The 21,084-nt window shown below is 42.7% G+C and overlaps 1 protein-coding gene across 1 annotated transcript in view; it reads right to left on the bottom strand.

Annotated features, from left to right (window-relative positions):
- Window positions 1-21,084, bottom strand: part of ARSB (arylsulfatase B) — a 359,168-nt gene that overhangs the window by 292,934 nt on the left and 45,150 nt on the right. Inside the window, exon 3 of the mRNA XM_053701372.1 lies at window positions 16,985-17,175. Within this exon, the coding sequence (XP_053557347.1) occupies window positions 16,985-17,175 (191 nt within the window). The remainder of the gene's footprint in view (window positions 1-16,984; window positions 17,176-21,084) is intronic.

The following is a 21,084-nucleotide window of genomic DNA, read 5'->3' as shown; positions in this document are numbered from 1 at the left end:
CTCTTTTGTGTGGAACAAAAAAAAAATAAGATCAACATGACAAAGTTGTCTATGCTGTTAACCTTGGGGGGTCTTAAGTTCCCTAAAATAAAATGGTATAACTGGGCTACACTTGCTAAAGTAGTCCTAGGATGGTTGACTGGCTCTGATTTCTTTTGCCCTCCAGTGGAATTAGATATTGCTGCACCGATACATCTAGCCTACCTCCCACATGCCAACCTATCTGCTCTTCCCCGTCATGTCTCCCAAAACATACTGTTTCGGGATTCCCTGAGAGCTTGGAATAAGCTATGTAGATTCTGGGGTCTAGATAGGATGGTAACCAGATATTTACCCATTCAAGGCAACCCAAAATTCATCCCCGGCTACACCACCCGACCCTTTCAACACTGGAAAGCCAAAGGTTTGACCTCAATCGTACAATTACTTAATCCCTGTACATTTCAAATCTTTCCCTTCCATAACTTACAAGATACTTACCAGATACCTGCCGGCTCTATGTTTGCCTACTTCCAATGTAGACACTACACCCAGGCCCTCATCGCCACTGACATGCTGAGAAACACAACCTACAACATTGACAAACTATGCCAAATCACGAAACAGGGATCTCATTCCATTAATCACATCTATAATCGGATTTTAGCCCACTTAGAACAGTCTGTTATGCAATCGCTACATGTTAGGTGGAAGGAGACGAGGGACATCTCAATTACCTTACAGGAGATTACAACAGGGGCTACACTCTCTGCTTATTCGAGGGAGGCGCACACTAAATTACACCACCATGCATATATTTTACCAAAATTAAGAATGAAGTGGGTTCCTCAGGATGTGGACATATGCAACAAGTGTTCAGCCGAATCCCCTGATCTTACTCACTTTATGTGGGATTGCCCTAAATTGAAGAGATTATGGGGCAAGGTCATTTATTGGCTCCAGAACATCCTACATGACACTGTGACTTTGTCAGCCTCCAATGTTATCTTTCTGCATTGCACCGCAGCGCAGATATTCTGTGACTATACTATTTCTGTACATGTTTCTTCCATGTCATGATGTATCTGGACTTAAAATAAAGTTTAAAAAAAACCAAAAAAAACAAGGGCACTTTAATTCATCAAAATTTACATTTCACTAGTTTTCTTCAAATACTTACCTTTTATTCTTTACAGCCGCTTCAGCGATTGCCCCGGCCGTCGGAAGCCTCTTCATACATCAGAAATGACGAATCCGGCTTCCTCCAATAACGGCTTTCCCCCAAGGGAATCATGGCCTGAGGCAATGCCGTGATTGGAGGAAGCTGGATTCGTCATTTTGGACCCGCAAAGAGGGCTTCCGACGGGTGGAGGAAGCACTGCAAAGGCTGTCAGGATTAAAAGGTAAGTATTGGAAGAAAACGAGTGAAATGTAAATTTTTATTAATTAAAGTGCCGTTGTTTTTAATAGAATTTTTAAAAACAGGGCACGGATTCATCTGAATTTACATTCACTTTAACAGTTGTGAGATATATATTAGACCTTTGGCCCTCCATTGTTTAAACACCTTATATGAATAACACGGACTAAATTCAGGATTACCGACGATAGTTAAAAGTTCAGTGCAAAAGGGATTAATATCAATTTCCTAACTATTTTCTTTGGAAGTTTATTTATTGGGCAATGAATTAATGCCTTTAACTCAAATGGAACAATTATATTAGTTTCACATTGCAGGAACAAAACGTGTTCTTGTGCCGTAATCCAATCTATGGCAAATTTAATTAATGCAGATAAATTATACAATTTAATATTGGGGAAAGCTAAACCAGTAGCATCTTTGGGACGTGTTAATCTATATAGAGCTATTCTAGGTCTTTTGCCACTCCAAATGAATTTTGTACAAGTTTAATTAAATAAAACCACATCAGATTTACTTAATAATAGGGGAATATTCTGAAGCAAATATAATAGTTTAGGAAACAAAATAGTTTTAATCAACATTATTCGTGCTGTGATCGAAATTGGGAGATTAATCCAATTTGACAACTTCTTTTTGCATTCTATGAAAAATCTGGGAAAATTTAGGTCGTACCACTATTGTGGATTCTTGGATAATGTTATTCCCAGATATTGTATTTTGAAGGGATGATTGATAGGTTGAGTGGTTTGTTTAGGCATAACAATTCTGACTTCCCCAAATTAATTGTGTAGGCTGAGATAGAACCAAAGGCATGGATATCAGATAATAACTTAGGTAGGGTTTCTTATATGTCATTTAAATATATCAATAAGTCATCTGCATATAGAGAAAGTCTAACATTTTGTCCACCGATTTGTATGCCTTTCAATTGACGCCTCAATAATATTGCCAATGGTTCAAGTGAGATATTGAAAAGTAAGGGGGAGAGGGGACATCCTTGACGGGTCCCTCTCTTTAAGTTAAATCTCTCTGTCACGGAACCATTAACAATAATCGCAGTTATCAGGCCCTAGAGCCTTATTTATTTTGAGAGATTTTATTCCATCTATAATTTCCTGCATAGTTATTGGATTATTCAAATGTTCCGCTGCGTCCTGAGATATTTTAGGTATACTTTTTGCATTTGAATCAGGATTCTCAGCTATATATATCTTCTTAAAAAATTCTGTAAAAATCTTTTTAATTTCCATATTAAATGTATATCTATTTTACCTGAATTTAATGGCCACAATATGATTATTAGATCTTTGCCTCGTAATTGTAGCTAAATATTTAGCTGCTCTGCCTCTAAATCCCCCATATAACGCTTTATTCCGCAGATCTTCTTGTATCATATTCTGTTTCAAGAAAAGATCTCTTTGTGTTTTCAAATGTACATACCTATCCCAGTGACACTTACGTGGATTTTCAAGATATGCATTAAAACCATTCTTAACAGAATTAGATAACTGCATATCCCGCTGTTTAATTTTCTTCTTGATTCCACATAGATAAGCTTTAATATCTCCCCTAAGTACCGCTTTCCTGGTCTCCCAGAAAATTTCAGGTTTATCTCTATATGCAGAATTAAATTATGCAAACTGTTGCCATCTAAGTTTTAGCCAAGTCTCGAATGTGGTGTTGTGTACCAGAATTTTTTTTTGGGGGGGGGGGGAGAGAAAGGCCACTAGAAATGAATGGTTGGCAAGTTTTGAGTTGGAATTCTAGTGTAATAATTGCATGGTCGGAAAGTATTATGTCTTTAATATCAGCTTTTATTCCATGACCTGTCAAAAACTCAGTAACTAAAAACATGTCTATTCGTAAGAGTGTCCTATGCCCTTTCGACATGCAAGTAAATGCTTTCATATCTGGATTCTGAAACATATGTCACTAACCCCAATTTTATTGCAAAACCTTTGTAAAAACATAAATTATGCTTACCTGATAATTTCATTTCCATCAAGAGTATACGGCTTGATTCATTACTTTTGGGAATAAAGAACCTGGCCACCAGGAGGAGGCAAAGACAACCCAGCCAAAGGCTTAAAATACCTCCCCCACTCCCCTCATCCCCCAGTCATTCTGCCGAGGGAACAAGGAACAGTAGGAAAAATATCAGGGTATAAATGGTGCCAGAAGATAAATTAAATTTAGGTCCGCCCACCGGAGTTACGGGTGGGAGCCGTGGACTCTCATCCCCACGATGGAAATTAAATTATCAGGTAAGCATAATTTATGTTTTCCATCTAAAGGGGAGGAGAGTCCATGGCATCATTCAGTACTTTTGGGTCACTGAATGAAACCGGGAGGGTAAAAAGGTGGATCCTAATCTCAGGGCACCACAGACTGTAAAACCTTTCTAACAAAAACAGCTTTGCAGAAGCAAATTTGTAAAACTTTGTAAAAGTTTGTAAGGAGGACCAGGCAGCCGCATTACAAATCTGCTTATAAAGACCTCATTCTTGAAGGCCCAAGTCAAAGTCACAACTCTAGTTGAATGAGCCGTGATCCTCTGAGGAGGCTTATGTCCCGCTGTCTCATCGGTCAAGCGAATCAAACTCCTCAACCAAAAAGACAAAAGTAGAAGAAGAGGCCCTCTGCCCCTTGCGCTTTCCGGAATACACCACAAAAAAAGAGGTAGACTGTCTAAAATCCTTTGTAGCCTGAAGATAGAACTTCAAGGCACGAACCATATCCAGATTATGAAGTAACCTCTCCTTAGAAGACGAAGGGTTAGGACACAAAGAAGGAACAATTATTTCCTGATTGATGTTACGGTTAGATACCCCTTTGGGCAGAAACCACAAACCAGTGCGAAGAACTGCCTTATCCGCATGAAAAAACAGGTAAGGAGGCTCGAATTGCAAGACAGCGAGCTCAGATACTCCGCATGCCGATGCAATAGCCAACAGGAAGAGAACCTTCCAGGACAGAATCTTAATGTCAATGGAATGCATAGGCTCAAACGGAACCCTCTGCAATACCTTAAGGGCCAAGTTTAATCTCCATGGGGGAGCAAACTGCCTAAAGACAGGCCTGATTCTAGACAGAGACTGACAAAAGATTTGAATGTCAGGAAGCTCAGTGAGTCTCATGTGCAACAAGACTGATAATGCAGAAATCTGTCCCTTTAAGGAACTAGCGGCAAAACCCTTCTCCAAACCCTACTGGAGAAAGGACAGAATCCTGGATACCTTCACCTTGTGCCAAGGATATCCATGCTTCTCACACCAGGACAAGTAAGTCCTCCACACCTTATGGTAGATGCAACGAGTGACTGGCTTCCTTGCCTGAACTAGAGTGTCAATCACACTTTCAGAAAAACCTCTTTTGGCTAAGACTAAGCGTTCAATCTCCACGCAGTCAGCCTCAGAGAAACGAGATTTTGATGCTGAAAGGGACCCTGTTCCAGCAGATCCCTGCGACAGGGTAACCTCCATGGCGGAGAGGATGACATCCCCACCAGATCCGCAAACCATGTCCTCCACGGCCACGATGGGGCAATAAGGATGGCCGAAGCTCACTCCTGTTTGATGCGTGCCACTACACGAGGTAGAAGTGGTAACGGTGGAAAATGTAAGCTAGGCTAAAACTCCAAGGCACCGCTAAGGCATCTATCAGCTCTGCCTGGGGATCCCTTGATCTCGACCCGTCTCGGGGTAGCTTGCAATTGAGTCTGGAAGCCACGAGATCTATCTCCAGCGCTCCCCATCTGAGACAAATTTCCGCAAACATTTCGGGGTGAAAAGACCATTCCCCCGGATGGAAGGATTGCATGCTGAGTAAGTCCGCTTCCCAGTTGTCCACACCTGGAATGTGGATCGCTGAAAGCAAGCAGCTGTGGGACTCTACCCACTCAAAATCAGAGACACCTCCCTCATTGCTAGGGAGCTCTTCGTACCCCCTGATGGTTGATTTAAGCCACCAAGGTAATGTTGTTGTTCTGGAATCTGATGAAGCCGAACGACCCCAGGGGAGGCCACGCCCTCAGAGCATTGTAAACGGCTCGAAGTTCCAGAATATTTATCGGAAGGAGAGACTCCTCCCAGGTCCATTTTCCTTGTGCCATCCTGGCACCCCAAACATCTCCCCATCCTGCGAGACTCGCGTCCGTGGTCACAATCTCCCAGGACGGTCTCATGAAACAGATGCTCCGGACGCATCTACCACGAGAGGGAGTCCCTGGTCTGAGCATCCATGGATATACGCTATGATAGATCTGAATGATCGCTGTTCCACTGTCTCAACATGTACAATTGAATAGGTCTGAGATGGAACCTGGCGAAGGGGATGACGTCTATGCTGGAAACCATGAGCCCGATCATCTGCATACACTGTGCCACCAAAGGGCTTGAGGAGGACTGAAGGGCAAGATAGTTGGACGCAATCTTCCTGCGTCATTGATCTGTGAGAAATATTTTCATGGACATAGAGTCTATTATCATGCCCAGGAACTCCACCCTGTTGCAGGGAAGCAGGGAACTCTTTCCTGAATTGATCTTCCAACCGTGAGATTGGAGCAAGAAAAGAAGAGCCCTCGAATGATCCTCTGCGAGGCTGAACAACAGCACTTGGACTAGGATGTCCAAATAGGGCGCCACAGCAATGCCCCTAGATCTGACCACTGCAAAAAGCGCCCCCAGAACCTTCGTGAAGACTCTCGGGCCGTTGCCAGACTGAAAGGAAGGGTTACAATCTGGAAGTGTTGGTCCAGAAACTCAAATCTTAGGAACTTGAAGTGGTCCCTGCGAATTGGAACATGAAGGTAAGCATCCTTCAAGTCTATTGTCGTGATGAACTGCCCTTCTTGAACTAGGGGCAGAATCAATCTGATTGTTTCCATTTTGAATGATGGACCATCTAGAAACTTGTTTAAACACTTTTGGTCCAGAATCGTGCGGAACGTGTCCTACTTCTTTGGAACCACAAAAAGATTTGAATAGTACCCTAGACCCCTCTCTGCTTGGGGTATTAGTACGATAACACCTAAAGAGGAGAGATCCCTCACACATTCTAGAAAGGTCTCTCACTTTTCTGGTCTTGAAGACAGGTTTGACAGGAGAAATCAGCCCCTGGGCGAATGGGACCTGAATCTTATTCTGTAACCCTGGGCAACAACCTCCAGAACCCAAGGGTCCTGAACATCCTGCAACCAGGCTTCGGAGAAGAGAGACAATCTTCCCCCTACTTGGTCCGGAGACTGGTCGGGGGCCGCCCCTTCATGCCGATTTTGTCTTGGCGGGCTTCTTGTTCTGCTTTCACGGCGGGCTGCTGGAGCTGGGCCTTGTCCGCACAAAAGGGATGAAAAGTAGATCCTTTAGGCTTAGCCTTCTTATCCTGCGGTAGGAAAGGTCCCTTGCCTCCCGTAACCGTAGATATGATCGAATCCAATCCTGGACTCAACAGAATCTTTCCTTGAAAAGGCAGAAACAACAGCCTCGACTTAGAGGTCATGTCTGCAGACCAAGACTTTAGCCACAGAGCCCTGTGAGCTAAAACGGAGAATCCTGAAACCTTTGCGTTCAGGCGAATAATTTGCATATTGGCATCACAAATTAAAGAATTGGTGACCCTCAATGCCTTAATCTTATCCTGGATCTCGTCGATGGAAGTCTCCCTCTCGACCATATCACACAGGGATTCACACCAATATGTCGCAGCTCCGGAAACAGCGGCCACAGCCGCTGCCGGTTGAAAAACAAACCCTGTATGCTGAAACATTGTCCTTAACATGTTTTCCAACTTTTTATCCTTGGGCTCAAGAGTAATATTTTTCTGCTTCGCGAGCGTGGAAATAGCACCATCCACCTTAGGGGCAGTCCCCCACGGCTCGAGTTGATAGTCCGGGACAGGGAATAGTTTCTTAAAGGAAGAAGAAGGGGAAAAGGAAGAACCTAATCGCTCCCATTCATTCTTAATAATATTAGCCATCTTAACAGGAACCCGGGAAGGTCTGAGGCACCACCCTGTCCTCGTATACCTTATCAAGTTTAGGAATCGAAGGTTCCTCCGGAAGCTTCGGTTCCAGGACCTCCAGAGTAGCAAGCACAAGCTTCATCAAAATGCGCAAATTTTCTATCCTAAACCTAAAGTCAGGCTCCTCCGCAGCCGGAGGATAAAATGACACAGACTCTGACCCAAAAGGAGCCTCCTCCGAAGAATCGGAGTGGGTCTCATCATCGTATAACGCCTCTGATATTTCCATAGGCATAGACATCCCCTGGGCCAGACCACCATGATACGCCCTACGCTTGCGCTTAGCAGAACGTGGTAAGGCATGGATCACTTTTGATACCGCCTTTTGCAGTTGATCCGCAAAGTTTAGTGGCCAACCAATCTCTCCCGTAGGAGTAATGGTTGGACCCTGGGGCACTGCATGTGCACTCGGAGATGAAAGCAGGGAACGCACCTCACGGGAGGTGGATGGCTCAGTAGTACATCCCTTTATTTTTAGATGTCACAACTTTATCAAGGCATGTGGAGCATAGATGAGCAGGCTGATCTACAAGAACCTCCTCACAATAAACACAGGAATGAGACTTTGTTAAACGCGTCAGAGTCCTCCATAGCTTTTGCTTTTATTATGGACTAGATTAACTTAATAAACAGGCACCTTTATACCACCAATGGCCGGGGCACTCACCACCTCCTATGACCCGGACTACAACCGCATTGTCTCCTGTGCCGCAGATCAACAGAGGAAGTGGAGACCGCCACACCCGGTCACATGGTATGCCTCGCAGGACTGCCCCTGCACTAAGGAGAAAACGCACCAAAACCGGCCACGAAATACTCCTGGAAGTCAACCTGAAAGTTCCACCATTGCCAGAGCCTCATCTCACACATAACGCAGCAATCACACACTAAACAATATCATGTATAAACCCCCCCTGTTCAATAATCCCCTTACCAGGAATATTAACCCTTGATTCCATACGATAAAAAGCGCCACACTTTGACCCTGTCTTCTGTGTTATCATCATGTATAAAAAATTAAACGATCTTACCAGAATCTATGCCGTGGAACAGGAACACGGCCCTTCAAGTGTGACAGGTAGAAGCATCGCTCCTGACATGGACTTGAGTGCAGAAAGCAGGCAGCGAAACTCGTCAACGCTGATTGCTTGTGGAGCTGTTAATATGAGTCGGGATAGTTTCACAGAAAGACTCTCCCTGCATCTCCAGACTCTAAATTTCATCCAGGCTCTCACTGAGAGGCTGACAGGACTACTTAAAACTCTAGTCCCATTCCGAAGAGTACTACCCTCCATAAGAGACTACTCCGAATCTTCGGCACTTCTCTGCCATCCTCCTGTGACGAAAGGCAAAGAATGACTGGGGGATGAGGGGAGTGGGGGAGGTATTTAAGCCTTTGGCTAGGGTGTCTTTGCTTCCTCCTGCAAGGGTGTCTTTGCTTCCTCCCTATTTTGTTATTCATTATATCTAAACTGGCTATAAAAGTTAAATTTAAGTACCCTCCCACTATAATATTTTTCCCTTTGAACTCCAATAGTTTAAGGCTAATGCATCCCAGAAGTTATTAACAACATTTAGCCCATACACATTACATAAATTAACGACAATTTTGTCTATTTCTATACTGATGCTTTGGTATCTGCTGTATGGGTCTATTATTTTGTTTAATATTTTATATATTAAATGCTTATTCAATAATATTACTACTCCTTTCTTCCTAGTATCACAATCGGAGGAAATAACTCCCCCCACCCATTTACTTTTAAGTTTGGTAGCTTCGTGTTCTTTTAAATGAGTCTCTTGCAGCATAGCTACTTCTGGTTTATATGAACCCAGTTGTTTAAAGGGACATTATACACTTATTTTTTCTTTGCATACATTTTTTGTAGATGATCTCTTTATATAGCCCATAAAGTTTTTTTTTTTTTTTTTTTAAATGTATAGTTTTGCTTATTTTTAAATAACATTACTCTGATTTTCAGACTCCTAACCAAGCCCCAAAGTTTTAGGAGAATACTAGAAGATACCTACTCCAGTTTGATCCTGTTTGTGTAAAGAGTCTTTTTATATGCAAAAGAAGGGTGAGGGGACGTGTCTTATTTCCCACTTGCAGTGGGCTTTCCAGCTTCCTTTTCAACAGAGCTAAACTGAGAGCTTCTAAGTAAGTTTTTAAAAGGTTTTATATTGGATTTTTATATCAGTATCTGTGCATCTTATTCTTTATAGTAGTGTCTATTACATGCAGTTATATGAAAATTTGTGTATACTGTCCCTTTAATTATGGCCTTTCTCTTAATTAGGGATTTGATCCCTCCCACGTTCCATTTTAATTGTATTACTCTGCATCTACATTATACATTACATTATTAGTAGGAGGAGGAGTAGGTGGGGGGGAGAAGAGAAAGAAAAAAAAGGGGGGGGGGGTTGTGGGGGCCACAATCCAAGATCCATATCATTATAAAAACATCATATATCATAGCCATAAAGCACAGCAAGAAAAAAAACGAAAAACAGACAAATCTAAAAACCAAAAACTCAATTTCTATATATCTCTTAGCATTACTAACAGAACACCTAGTACAGACTTATTTTAAACCATTATCTTTACAGAACATCTTAGCTTCTTGCAAAGTATTTAGGACTCTGGTTTCCCCCATTGATCAACAAAACCAATTTTGCAGGATATATTAGCCTGACATCAAAAACAGAATTTATGCTTACCTGATAAATTACTTTCTCCAACGGTGTGTCCGGTCCACGGCGTCATCCTTACTTGTGGGATATTCTCTTCCCCAACAGGAAATGGCAAAGAGTCCCAGCAAAGCTGGCCATATAGTCCCTCCTAGGCTCTGCCCACCCCAGTCATTCGACCGACGGCCAGGAGGAAATATATATAGGAGAAACCATATGGTACCGTGGTGACTGTAGTTAGAGAAAATAATTCATCAGACCTGATTAAAAAACCAGGGCGGGCCGTGGACCGGACACACCGTTGGAGAAAGTAATTTATCAAGTAAGCATAAATTCTGTTTTCTCCAACATTGGTGTGTCCGGTCCACGGCGTCATCCTTACTTGTGGGAACCAATACCAAAGCTTTAGGACACGGATGAAGGGAGGGAGCAAATCAGGTTACCTAAACGGAAGGCACCACAGCTTGCAAAACCTTTCTCCCAAAAATAGCCTCCGAAGAAGCAAAAGTATCAAATTTGTAAAATTTGGCAAAAGTGTGCAGTGAAGACCAAGTCGCTGCCTTACATATCTGGTCAACAGAAGCCTCGTTCTTCAAGGCCCATGTGGAAGCCACAGCCCTAGTGGAGTGAGCTGTGATTCTTTCAGGAGGCTGCCGTCCGGCAGTCTCATAAGCCAATCGGATGATGCTTTTAAGCCAAAAGGAAAGAGAGGTAGAAGTCGCTTTTTGACCTCTCCTTTTACCAGAATAAACAACAAACAAGGAAGATGTTTCTCTGAAATCTTTTGTAGCCTCTAAATAGAATTTTAGAGCACGGACTACGTCCAAATTGTGTAACAAACGTTCCTTCTTTGAAACTGGATTCGGACACAAAGAAGGTACAACTATCTCCTGGTTTATATTTTTGTTAGAAACAACCTTAGGAAGAAAACCAGGCTTAGTACGCAAAACCACCTTATCTGCATGGAACACCAGAGAGGGCGGAGAACACTGCAGAGCAGATAACTCTGAAACTCTTCTAGCAGAAGAAATTGCAACCAAAAACAAAACTTTCCAAGATAGTAACTTAATATCTATGGAATGTAAAGGTTCAAACGGAACCCCTTGAAGAACTGAAAGAACTAGATTTAGACTCCAGGGAGGAGTCAAAGGTCTGTAAACAGGCTTGATCCTAACCAGAGCCTGTACAAATGCTTGAACATCTGGCACAGCTGCCAGTCTTTTGTGTAGTAAGACAGATAAAGCAGAGATCTGTCCCTTTAGAGAACTTGCAGATAATCCTTTCTCCAAACCTTCTTGTAGAAAAGAGAGAATCTTAGGAATTTTTATCTTATTCCATGGGAATCCTTTGGATTCACACCAACAGATATATTTTTTCCATATTTTATGGTAAATTTTTCTAGTTACCGGTTTTCTGGCCTGAACCAGAGTATCTATCACAGAATCTGAAAACCCACGCTTCGATAGAATCAAGCGTTCAATCTCCAAGCCGTCAGCTGGAGGGAGACCAGATTTGGATGTTCGAATGGACCCTGAACAAGAAGGTCCTGTCTCAAAGGTAGCTTCCATGGTGGAGCCGATGACATATTCACCAGGTCTGCATACCAAGTCCTGCGTGGCCACGCAGGAGCTATCAAGATCACTGAGGCCCTCTCCTGATTGATCCTGGCTACCAGCCTGGGAATGAGAGGAAACGGTGGAAATACATAAGCTAGGTTGAAGGTCCAAGGTGCTACTAGTGCATCTACTAGAGTCGCCTTGGGATCCCTGGATCTGGACCTGTAGCAAGGAACCTTGAAGTTCTGACGAGACGCCATCAGATCCATGTCTGGAATGCCCCATAATTGAGTTATTTGGGCAAAGATCTCCGGATGGAGTTCCCACTCCCCCGGATGGAATGTCTGACGACTCAGAAAGTCTGCCTCCCAGTTTTCCACTCCTGGGATGTGGATCGCAGACAAGTGGCAGGAGTGATCCTCCGCCCATTGAATTATTTTGGTCACTTCTTTCATCGCCAGGGAACTCCTTGTTCCCCCCTGATGATTGATATATGCAACGGTCGTCATGTTGTCTGATTGGAACCTTATGAATTTGGCCTTTGCTAGTTGAGGCCAAGCTCTGAGAGCATTGAATATCGCTCTCAGTTCCAGAATGTTTATCGGAAGAAGAGACTCTTCCCGAGACCATAGACCCTGAGCTTTCAGGGATTCCCAGACCGCGCCCCAGCCCACTAGACTGGCGTCGGTCGTGACAATGACCCACTCTGGTCTGCGGAAGCTCATTCCCTGGGACAGATGGTCCAGGGTCAGCCACCAACGGAGTGAATCTCTGGTCTTTTGATCTACTTGAATCATTGGAGACAAGTCTGTATAATCCCCATTCCACTGTTTGAGCATGCACAGTTGTAATGGTCTTAGATGAATTCGTGCAAAAGGAACTATGTCCATTGTTGCAACCATCAACCCTACTACTTCCATGCACTGCACTATGGAAGGACGAGGAACAGAATGAAGCACTTGACAAGAGCTTAGAAGTTTTGATTTTCTGACCTCTGTCAGAAAAATCTTCATTTCTAAGGAATCTATTATTGTTCCCAAGAAGGGAACTCTTGTCGACGGAGACAGAGAACTTTTTTCTATGTTCACCTTCCATCCGTGTGATCTGAGAAAGGCTAGAACGATGTCCGTATGAGCCTTTGCTTTTGACAGGGACGACGCTTGTATTAGAATGTCGTCCAAGTAAGGTACTACTGCAATGCCCCTCGGTCTTAGAACCGCTAGAAGGGACCCTAGCACCTTTGTGAAAATCCTTGGAGCAGTGGCTAACCCGAATGGGAGGGCCACAAACTGGTAATGCTTGTCCAGAAAAGCGAACCTTAGGAACTGATGATGTTCTTTGTGGATAGGAATATGTAGGTACGCATCCTTTAGATCCACGGTAGTCATAAATTGACTTTCCTGGATAGTGGGTAGAATCGTTCGAATGGTTTCCATCTTGAACGATGGTACCCTGAGAAATTTGTTTAGGATCTTCAAATCCAAAATTGGTCTGAAAGTTCCCTCTTTTTTGGGAACTACGAACAGATTGGAATAAAATCCCATTCCTTGTTCCTTTATTGGAACTGGGTGTATCACTCCCATCTTTAACAGGTCTTCTACACAATGTAAGAATGCCTGTCTCTTTATTTGGTTTGAGGATAAGTGAGACATGTGGAACCTTCCCCTTGGGGGTAGTTCCTTGAATTCCAGGAGATAACCTTGAGAAACTATTTCTAGCGCCCAGGGATCCTGAACATCTCTTGCCCAAGCCTGAGCAAAGAGAGAGAGTCTGCCCCCCGCTAGATCCGGTCCCGGATCGGGGGCTACTCCTTCATGCTGTTTTGTTAGCAGTGGCAGGCTTCTTGGCCTGCTTACCCTTGTTCCAGCCTTGCATCGGTTTCCAGGCTGGTTTGGGTTGTGAGGCATTACCCTCTTGCTTAGAGGATGCAGAATTAGAGGCCGGTCCGTTCCTGAAATTGCGAAAGGGACGAAAATTAGACTTATTTTTAGCCTTAAAAGACCTATCTTGTGGAAGGGCGTGGCCCTTTCCCTTAAACACCAAAAAACTCTTAACCATCTCCGTGGAGATGTTGCCTGTGCAACGGCAAAGAGAATGACTGGGGTGGGCGGAGCCTAGGAGGGACTATATGGCCAGCTTTGCTGGGACTCTTTGCCATTTCCTGTTGGGGAAGAGAATATCCCACAAGTAAGGATGACGCAGTGGACCGGACACACCAATGTTGGAGAAATTAGCTTTTAGTAATTTAGAACAAAAAAGGAGGCATCACACGTCTTTTGGTTGAGGTTTCAGCTGAGAAATCCTGAAATAACAGGATCTTATTTTAGTCTATAATCAGAGGACTACTCTTCCTATAAACACCTCAGGAAATTTGTTTTATCTGAAAAATTTAGAAATTTTGCGTTAATGGGCCTAGGTTAGGATGAACCATCAGGATTTTTCCGGATAGAGCCTGTCCTCTGGATCCTTTCCATCTGAATAGGTTGTGTGTTTGTCTGTATATTTAACATATTGGGAAGTATATTGGTAATAAATAGGCTGACCATATTGCCGCTTTAAAAAGGGACACATATGAAAAATACATGTGTCAGGGCTGTTTTCAGGGCTGTTTAAAGAAATGGTTTTGTATAAGAACCCTCACATATGTATTTTTCATATGTGTTCCTTCTCAAAGCGGCAATATGGTCAGCCTAGTAATAAAGTGCATTCAATTTTAGTACTCAGGAGCTTCATGTAATCCAATGATTCTAATATTGTTTCGCCTAGAGCGATCCTCTAGGTCTTCTAATTTTTTTTGGAACATTACCATAGTATTCTTATATGTTGAGTTATCTTGCTCTGAGTGGCTCTGTCTTCCAGGTCTGACACTCTGGTTTCAACTTTATTCAATCTAGATGCGAATTGACTAACTTCGTTGGTCAGGGAATTCATTTCCTGTTTGATCTCAGATTTAAGTGAGTCTAGTTGTGGGGAAATTATTTTCGATATCTGTTAAACTATATCTAAGATTTCTAAATTAGCTATGTGTGTCTCACTCTGTTCTTGAGAAAGTTCAAGATTTATTTCTGTGCTTTTGTTTTTGTTTGTTTTTTTATCTCTGTATTTTGGAGGCATGGCAGGTGAATTCTCTTTGCTGGGAGCCATATAACGTTCCATATGTGAAGAATCAAAAACCAGTATAGAGGAAGGGATAACAGTGTTTATGTGTATATAGTATAGAGGAAGGGAAAACAGTGTGTATGTGTATATATATATATATACACTGTATATATATATATATATATATATATATATATATATATATATATATATATATATATATATATAAGTGAATCAGTAAAGTAGTGTAGGGACTAAAACAGTGTTATTGAGGTGAATGTGTAAAGAAAGGGTGTGACACAATAATAGATGACTACGGATTTTCCTAGTCCAATAGATATATAAGTGTGTATAAGTGGTAGTGATGGGCTATATCTAAGTGATTAAGGCCTATGTCTCGAGTACCAATAAGAGACAAACATAGACTTCATACAGTAGCAAGTAGGAACTTTAAAATCCACTTTTAGTTCTGCTTATGTATATGATCTTAGATTATGTTGTAATTTATCTGTGTGGCATACAATACAAGTCCTCCTCTCATTCAGATACTAACAAATAATTATGTGTATTCTCCTAGATAAATCCAGAATGACCTATTAGGACATCAGTATAACATATCAGGGCTTCATAAGCAGATGAATGGTTCATTATACTTTAAATCAGGTCTGACCTATCAGGTTGCAACCATCAAGTGCAGTTATTATCCTTAGAAGGCAAGAGTTAACCAGATTGCCTTATAGAAAAGGAAGAGTACCATTTACCTACTTAAATACAGATAACCAAATGTTCTCTATAATAACATCAAATGCAATTTACAATACTAGAAATCATATACAGAAAAAACAACCAACATGTAAATGGACCATCTTACACTTTGCTTCTATTACAGGTTGAAAATTTGAAATTTAAACTATATAATGTTCACTTCTTAATTTTGTGCTGGGAGATAAAGTTACTTTCACTGTAGATATTTCTGGGTATTGAATATCAATATAGTATTGGAGCAATTTCCTTACTCCTACCCAAAGTGGGTTTTGGGAGCTGAATTTGAAGTCAAAGTTACTCAAATTCTATCTAGTTACTTTCAGTGGAAATATTTCTGCATGTTGAATAGCAGTGTGTTCTTAAAGTAGAGTTCCTTATTCCTTACTCCTACCCTAAATGGGTTATGGGAGCTGTATCTGGAATTGTAGTTACTCTAATTTTCTTGGTTTCCCAAACATTGTGACCTTATTATGAGCTGAATGCGTTTTAATATCAGTTCCAATATGCGCACAGAGATCTTATTTCCATGAGATTAGCTCACAATGAACTTTTATTATGTTTCATAAATGAGTTTTGAGGTATAATTAGTATGCCAGTGTGGTATAAATTTTGAACAATGCACTATGATGTCAGCAGTGAAGCTATATCAGTCAGCTGCAAGTTGCTAGAAGAAAAGATGACTTTAAAGCCTATCATTCGGTGTAACAGTCATACCTTGCTGGTAGGTAAATGAGGTACCTGTTGTGACAAACCGGGATTCTTTTTTCCCCTTGGAAGCAGTATAAACCGTAATACTATGTAGGATAACAGGAGCGGTGGGATTTGTTCGTCCCCTGTCTAAATGGAACAGTCGAGTCTCACTGTTACTTTGTCGGGGCCGCAGGAGTTGCCTGTCGGGGCCGCAGGAGTTGCCTGTTCGGCTTCTTCACACTATCACAATCTCTTGGATGTAGGTACCATGTTCCATTTGCCATCCGTGGGTGCCATCGTCATCATATCGAAAAAGATTGGAGTTGCTCCAGCCACGGCAGCGCAAGCTGCTCTATAGACTTCCGTGGCACGTGAATACACCACTCTTTAATCCGGACCGGGAGGGTCTCTCTCGGCCAAGGATAACTGCACCAAACGGAGGCTGCTCGATACAGAGGCGCGAAGTTGCAAGTGTGTCTTGCTTGCTCCACCTCTTCCCGGGAAGTGGGTGAATACTTTGCATTTTTGCGCTCATCAGGTTAGTGCTTGTGCGAAAACAGTTTACTTTCAACTTGTAATAAAAGAGCAACCCAACGCGTGCAAAAAGCTTACTTCTAGCAGAGTTAGCTCATGAGGTTATACCGCTCCACTTCTAATCTGGCTCTTTATGGGTAAATAATTTGGAGTTTTAAATTTCTCTGCACATCAGCTTTCTTTACTATGATAACATGAAATCTATTCATTGCAATACGTAAACGCTCACCTTGTCAGCCCTGTGGCTGGTTATGAGATCCACAGCTCGCTCTGTAAACAGATTAGTTGAGTATTTATTCTGATATCCTGTGGCCGCTGCTTCTCCGTCTCGGAAATCAAGAGCGCACCGTGTCACATTCAAGGCTGTGATTTCCAAACATCTTTGATGGCTATAGTAATCCTCACTACCTGTCAGGTAGCCTACAACAGGAGAAATGGGTGAATATAAAGTCAGTGTAATTCAGATAATATGCTTAAATGTGCATTACAGGGTTTTTAAAAGGTGTTAAAGTGTCCCTGTCTACCAAAAGATTTGTAGGCATTATCCTTTTTGTGTAAGCTAACACTGTGGGGGTTTCCTCGTAAAGAGATACTGAACCCAAATTTTTTTCATTAATAATTTTGGTAGAGCATGCAATGTTAAAGGGATAGTAACCCCCAAAAACAAAATTTATGTTTACCTGATAAATTTCTTTCTTTTGCGATGTACCGAGTCCACGGATTCATCCTAAATTGTGGGATATTGTCCTTCCTGACAGGAAGTAGCAAAGAGAGCACCACAGCAGAGCTGTCTATAAAGCTCCCCCTTAACTCCACCCCCCAGTCATTCGACCGAAGGCCAAGGAAGAAAAGGAGTAACTATAAGGTGCAGAGGTGACTGAAGTTTACATAAAAAAATACTACCTGTCTTGAATAGGCGTGGGGCGGGCCGTGGACTCGGTACATCGCAAAAGAAAGAAATTTATCAGGTAAGCATAAATTTTGTTTTCTTTTGCATGATGTACAGAGTCCACGGATTCATCCTAACTTGTGGGATACCAATACCAAAGCTTTAGGACACGGATGAAGGGAGGGACAAGACAGGAAACTAAACGGAAGGCACCAATGCTTGCAAAACCTCTCTCCCAAAAATAGCCTCCAAAGAAGCAAAAGTATCAAATTTGGAAAATTTGGAAAAGGTATGAAGCGAAGACCAAGTCGCAGCCTTACAAATCTGTTCAACAGAAGCATCATTTTTAAAAGCCCATGTGGAAGCTACCGCTCTAGTAGAATGAGCTGTAATCCTTTCAGGAGGCTGCTGTCCAGCAGTCTCATAAGCCAAACGGATGATGCTTTTCAGCCAAAAGGAAAGAGAAGTCGCCGTAGCCTTTTGACCCCTACGCTTTCTTTTCCAGAATAGACAACAAACAAAGAAGATGTTTGACGAAAATCTTTGGTTGCCTACAAATAAAGTTTCAAAGCACGAACCACGTCCAAGTTGTGCAACAGATGTTCCTTCTTACAAGAAGGATTAGGACACAGAGAAGGAACAACAATTTCTTGATTTATATTCCTGTTAGGAACCCAGGCTTGGTACGCAAAACCACCTTATCAGCATGGAACACAAGATAAGGAGTCACATTGTAATGCAGATAGTTCAGAAACTCTTCGAGCTGAAGAGATAGCAACTAGGAACAAAACTTTCCAAGATAAAAGCTTAATATCTATGGAATGCATGGGTTCAAACGGAAGCCCCTAAAGAACTCTAAGAACTAAATTTAGACTCCATGGCGGAGCAATAGGTTTAAACACAGGCTTAATTCTAACTAAAGCCTGACAAAAAGCCTGAACGTCTGGAACATCTGCCAGACGCTTGTGCAACAAAATAGACAGGGCAGATATTTGTCCCTTTAGGGAACTAGCTGATAATCCTTTCTCCAATCCCTCTTGGAGAAAAGACAAAATCCTAGGAATCCTGATTTTACTCCAGGAGAAGCCTTTGGATTCGCACCAAAAAAGATATTTACGCCATATCTTATGATAAATTTTCCTGGTAACAGGCTTTCGAGCCTGAATCAAGGTATTTATGACTGACTCAGAGAAACCCCGCTTTGATAGAATCAAGCGTTCAATCTCCAAGCAGTCAGCTGCAGAGAAATTAGATTTGGATGATTGAATGGACCTTGAATCAGAAGGTCCTGTCTCAATGGCAGAGACCATGGTGGAAGGGATGACATGTCCACCAGGTCTGCATACCAAGTCCTGCGTGATCACCCAGGCGCTATCAAAATCACTGATGCTCTCTCTTGTTTGATTCTGGCAATTAGACATGGAAGGAGAGGGAAAGTTGGAAACACATAAGCCAGGTTGAACGACCAGGGTACTGCTAGAGCATCTATCAGTACAGCCTGAGGATCCCTTGACCTGGAGCCGTAACGAAGAAGTTTGGCGTTCTGACGAGACGCCATCAGATCCAACTCTGGTGTGCCCCATTGCCAAACCAGCTGAGCGAACACCTCCAGATGTAGTTCCCACTCCCCCGGATGAAATGTTTGACGACTTAGAAAATCTTCCTCCCAGTTCTCTACACCTGGGATATAGATCGCTGACAGATGGCAAGAGTGAGCCTCTGCCCATTGGATTATCCTTGAGATCTCTATCATCGCTAAGGAACTCTTTGTTCCGCCCTGATGATTGATATAGGCCACAGTCGTGATGTTGTCCGACTGAAACCTGATGAATCTGGCCGAAGCCAGCTGAGGCCATGCCTGGAGAGCATTGAATATCGCTCTTAATTCCAGAATATTTATCGGTAGGAGAGCCTCCTCCCGAGTCCACAAACCCTGAGCTTTCAGGGAATTCGAGACTGCACCCCAGCCCAGAAGACTGGCGTCTGTCGTCACTATAACCCATTCTGGCCTGCGGAAACACATTCCCTGGGACAGATGATCCTGTGACAACCACCAAAGAAGAGAGTCTCTGGTCTCTTGATCCAGATTTATCTGAGGAGATAAATCCACATAATCCCCATTCCACTGATTGAGCATGCATAGTTGCAGTGGTCTGAGATGCAAGCGAGCAAACGGAACTATGTCCATTGCCGCTACCATTAGTCCGATTACCTCCATACACTGAGCCACTGACGGCCGAGGAATGGAATGAAGAGCTTGGCAGGTGGACAAAATCTTTGATTTCCTGACCTCCATCAGAAATATTTTCATGTCCACCGAGTCTATCAGAGTCCCTAGAAATGAAACTCTTGTGAGGGGGGAAAGAGAACTCTTTTTTACGTTTACTTTCCACCCGTGAGACCTTAGAAAGGCCAACACTAAGTCCGTGTGAGACTTGGCTAGTTGGAAGGACGACGCTTGAATTAGAATGTCGTCTAGATAAGGCGCCACTGCTATGCCCTGTGGCCTTAGAACCGCCAGAAGGGACCCTAGCACCTTCGTGAAGATTTGCGGCGCCGTGGCCAACCCAAAAGGAAGAGCCACAAACTGATAATGCTTGTCCAGAAAGAAGAACCTGAGGAACTGGTGATGATCTTTGTGGATAGGAATGTGCAGATACGCATCCTTTAAGTCCACGGTGGTCATATATTGACCCTCATGGATCAATGGTAAGATAGTCCGAATAGTCTTCATCTTGAAAGATGGAACTCTTAGGAATTGGTTTAGGATCTTGAGATCCAGAATTGGTCTGAAGGTTCCCTCCTTTTTGGGAACTATAAACAGATTGGAGTAGAACCCCTACCCCTGTTCTGCTTTTGGAACTGGGCAGATCACTCCCATGGTAAAAAGGTCTTCTACACAGCGTAAGAACGCCTCTCTTTTTGTCGGGTTTACAGACAATTGAGAAAGATGGAACCTCCCCCTTGGAGGGGAATCCTTGAAATCTAGAAGGAATCCCTGCGCTACAATTTCTACTGCCCAGGAATCCTGAACGTCTCTTGCCCAGGCCTGAGGCTTTTTGGCCTGTTTGCCCTTGTTCCAAGCCTGATTAGGTCTCCAGGTTGGCTTGGATTGAGCAAAGTTCCCCTCCTGCTTTGCAGCAGGGGAAGAGGTAGAGGGACCACTCTTGAAGTTTTGAAAGGAACAAAAATTATTTTGTTTGGTTCTTGTCTTATTTGACTTATCCTGAGGGAGGGTATGACCCTTCCCTCCAGTAATGTCTGAAATGATCTCTTTCAATGCAGGCCCGAATAGGGTCTTACCTTTGAAAGGGATGGACAAAAGCTTAGATTTAGATGACACATCAGCTGACCAGGACTTAAGCTATAACGCTCTACACGCTAAAATGGCAAAACCTGAATTCTTAGACCCTAATTTAGCAGGATGAAAAGCGGCGTCT

The sequence above is a fragment of the Bombina bombina genome, chromosome 2, assembly GCF_027579735.1.
Source record: "Bombina bombina isolate aBomBom1 chromosome 2, aBomBom1.pri, whole genome shotgun sequence".
Lineage (NCBI taxonomy): Eukaryota > Metazoa > Chordata > Amphibia > Anura > Bombinatoridae > Bombina > Bombina bombina.
The sequence above is the reverse complement of the archived record's forward strand: the minus strand, read 5'-3'. Positions and strand labels throughout refer to the sequence as shown.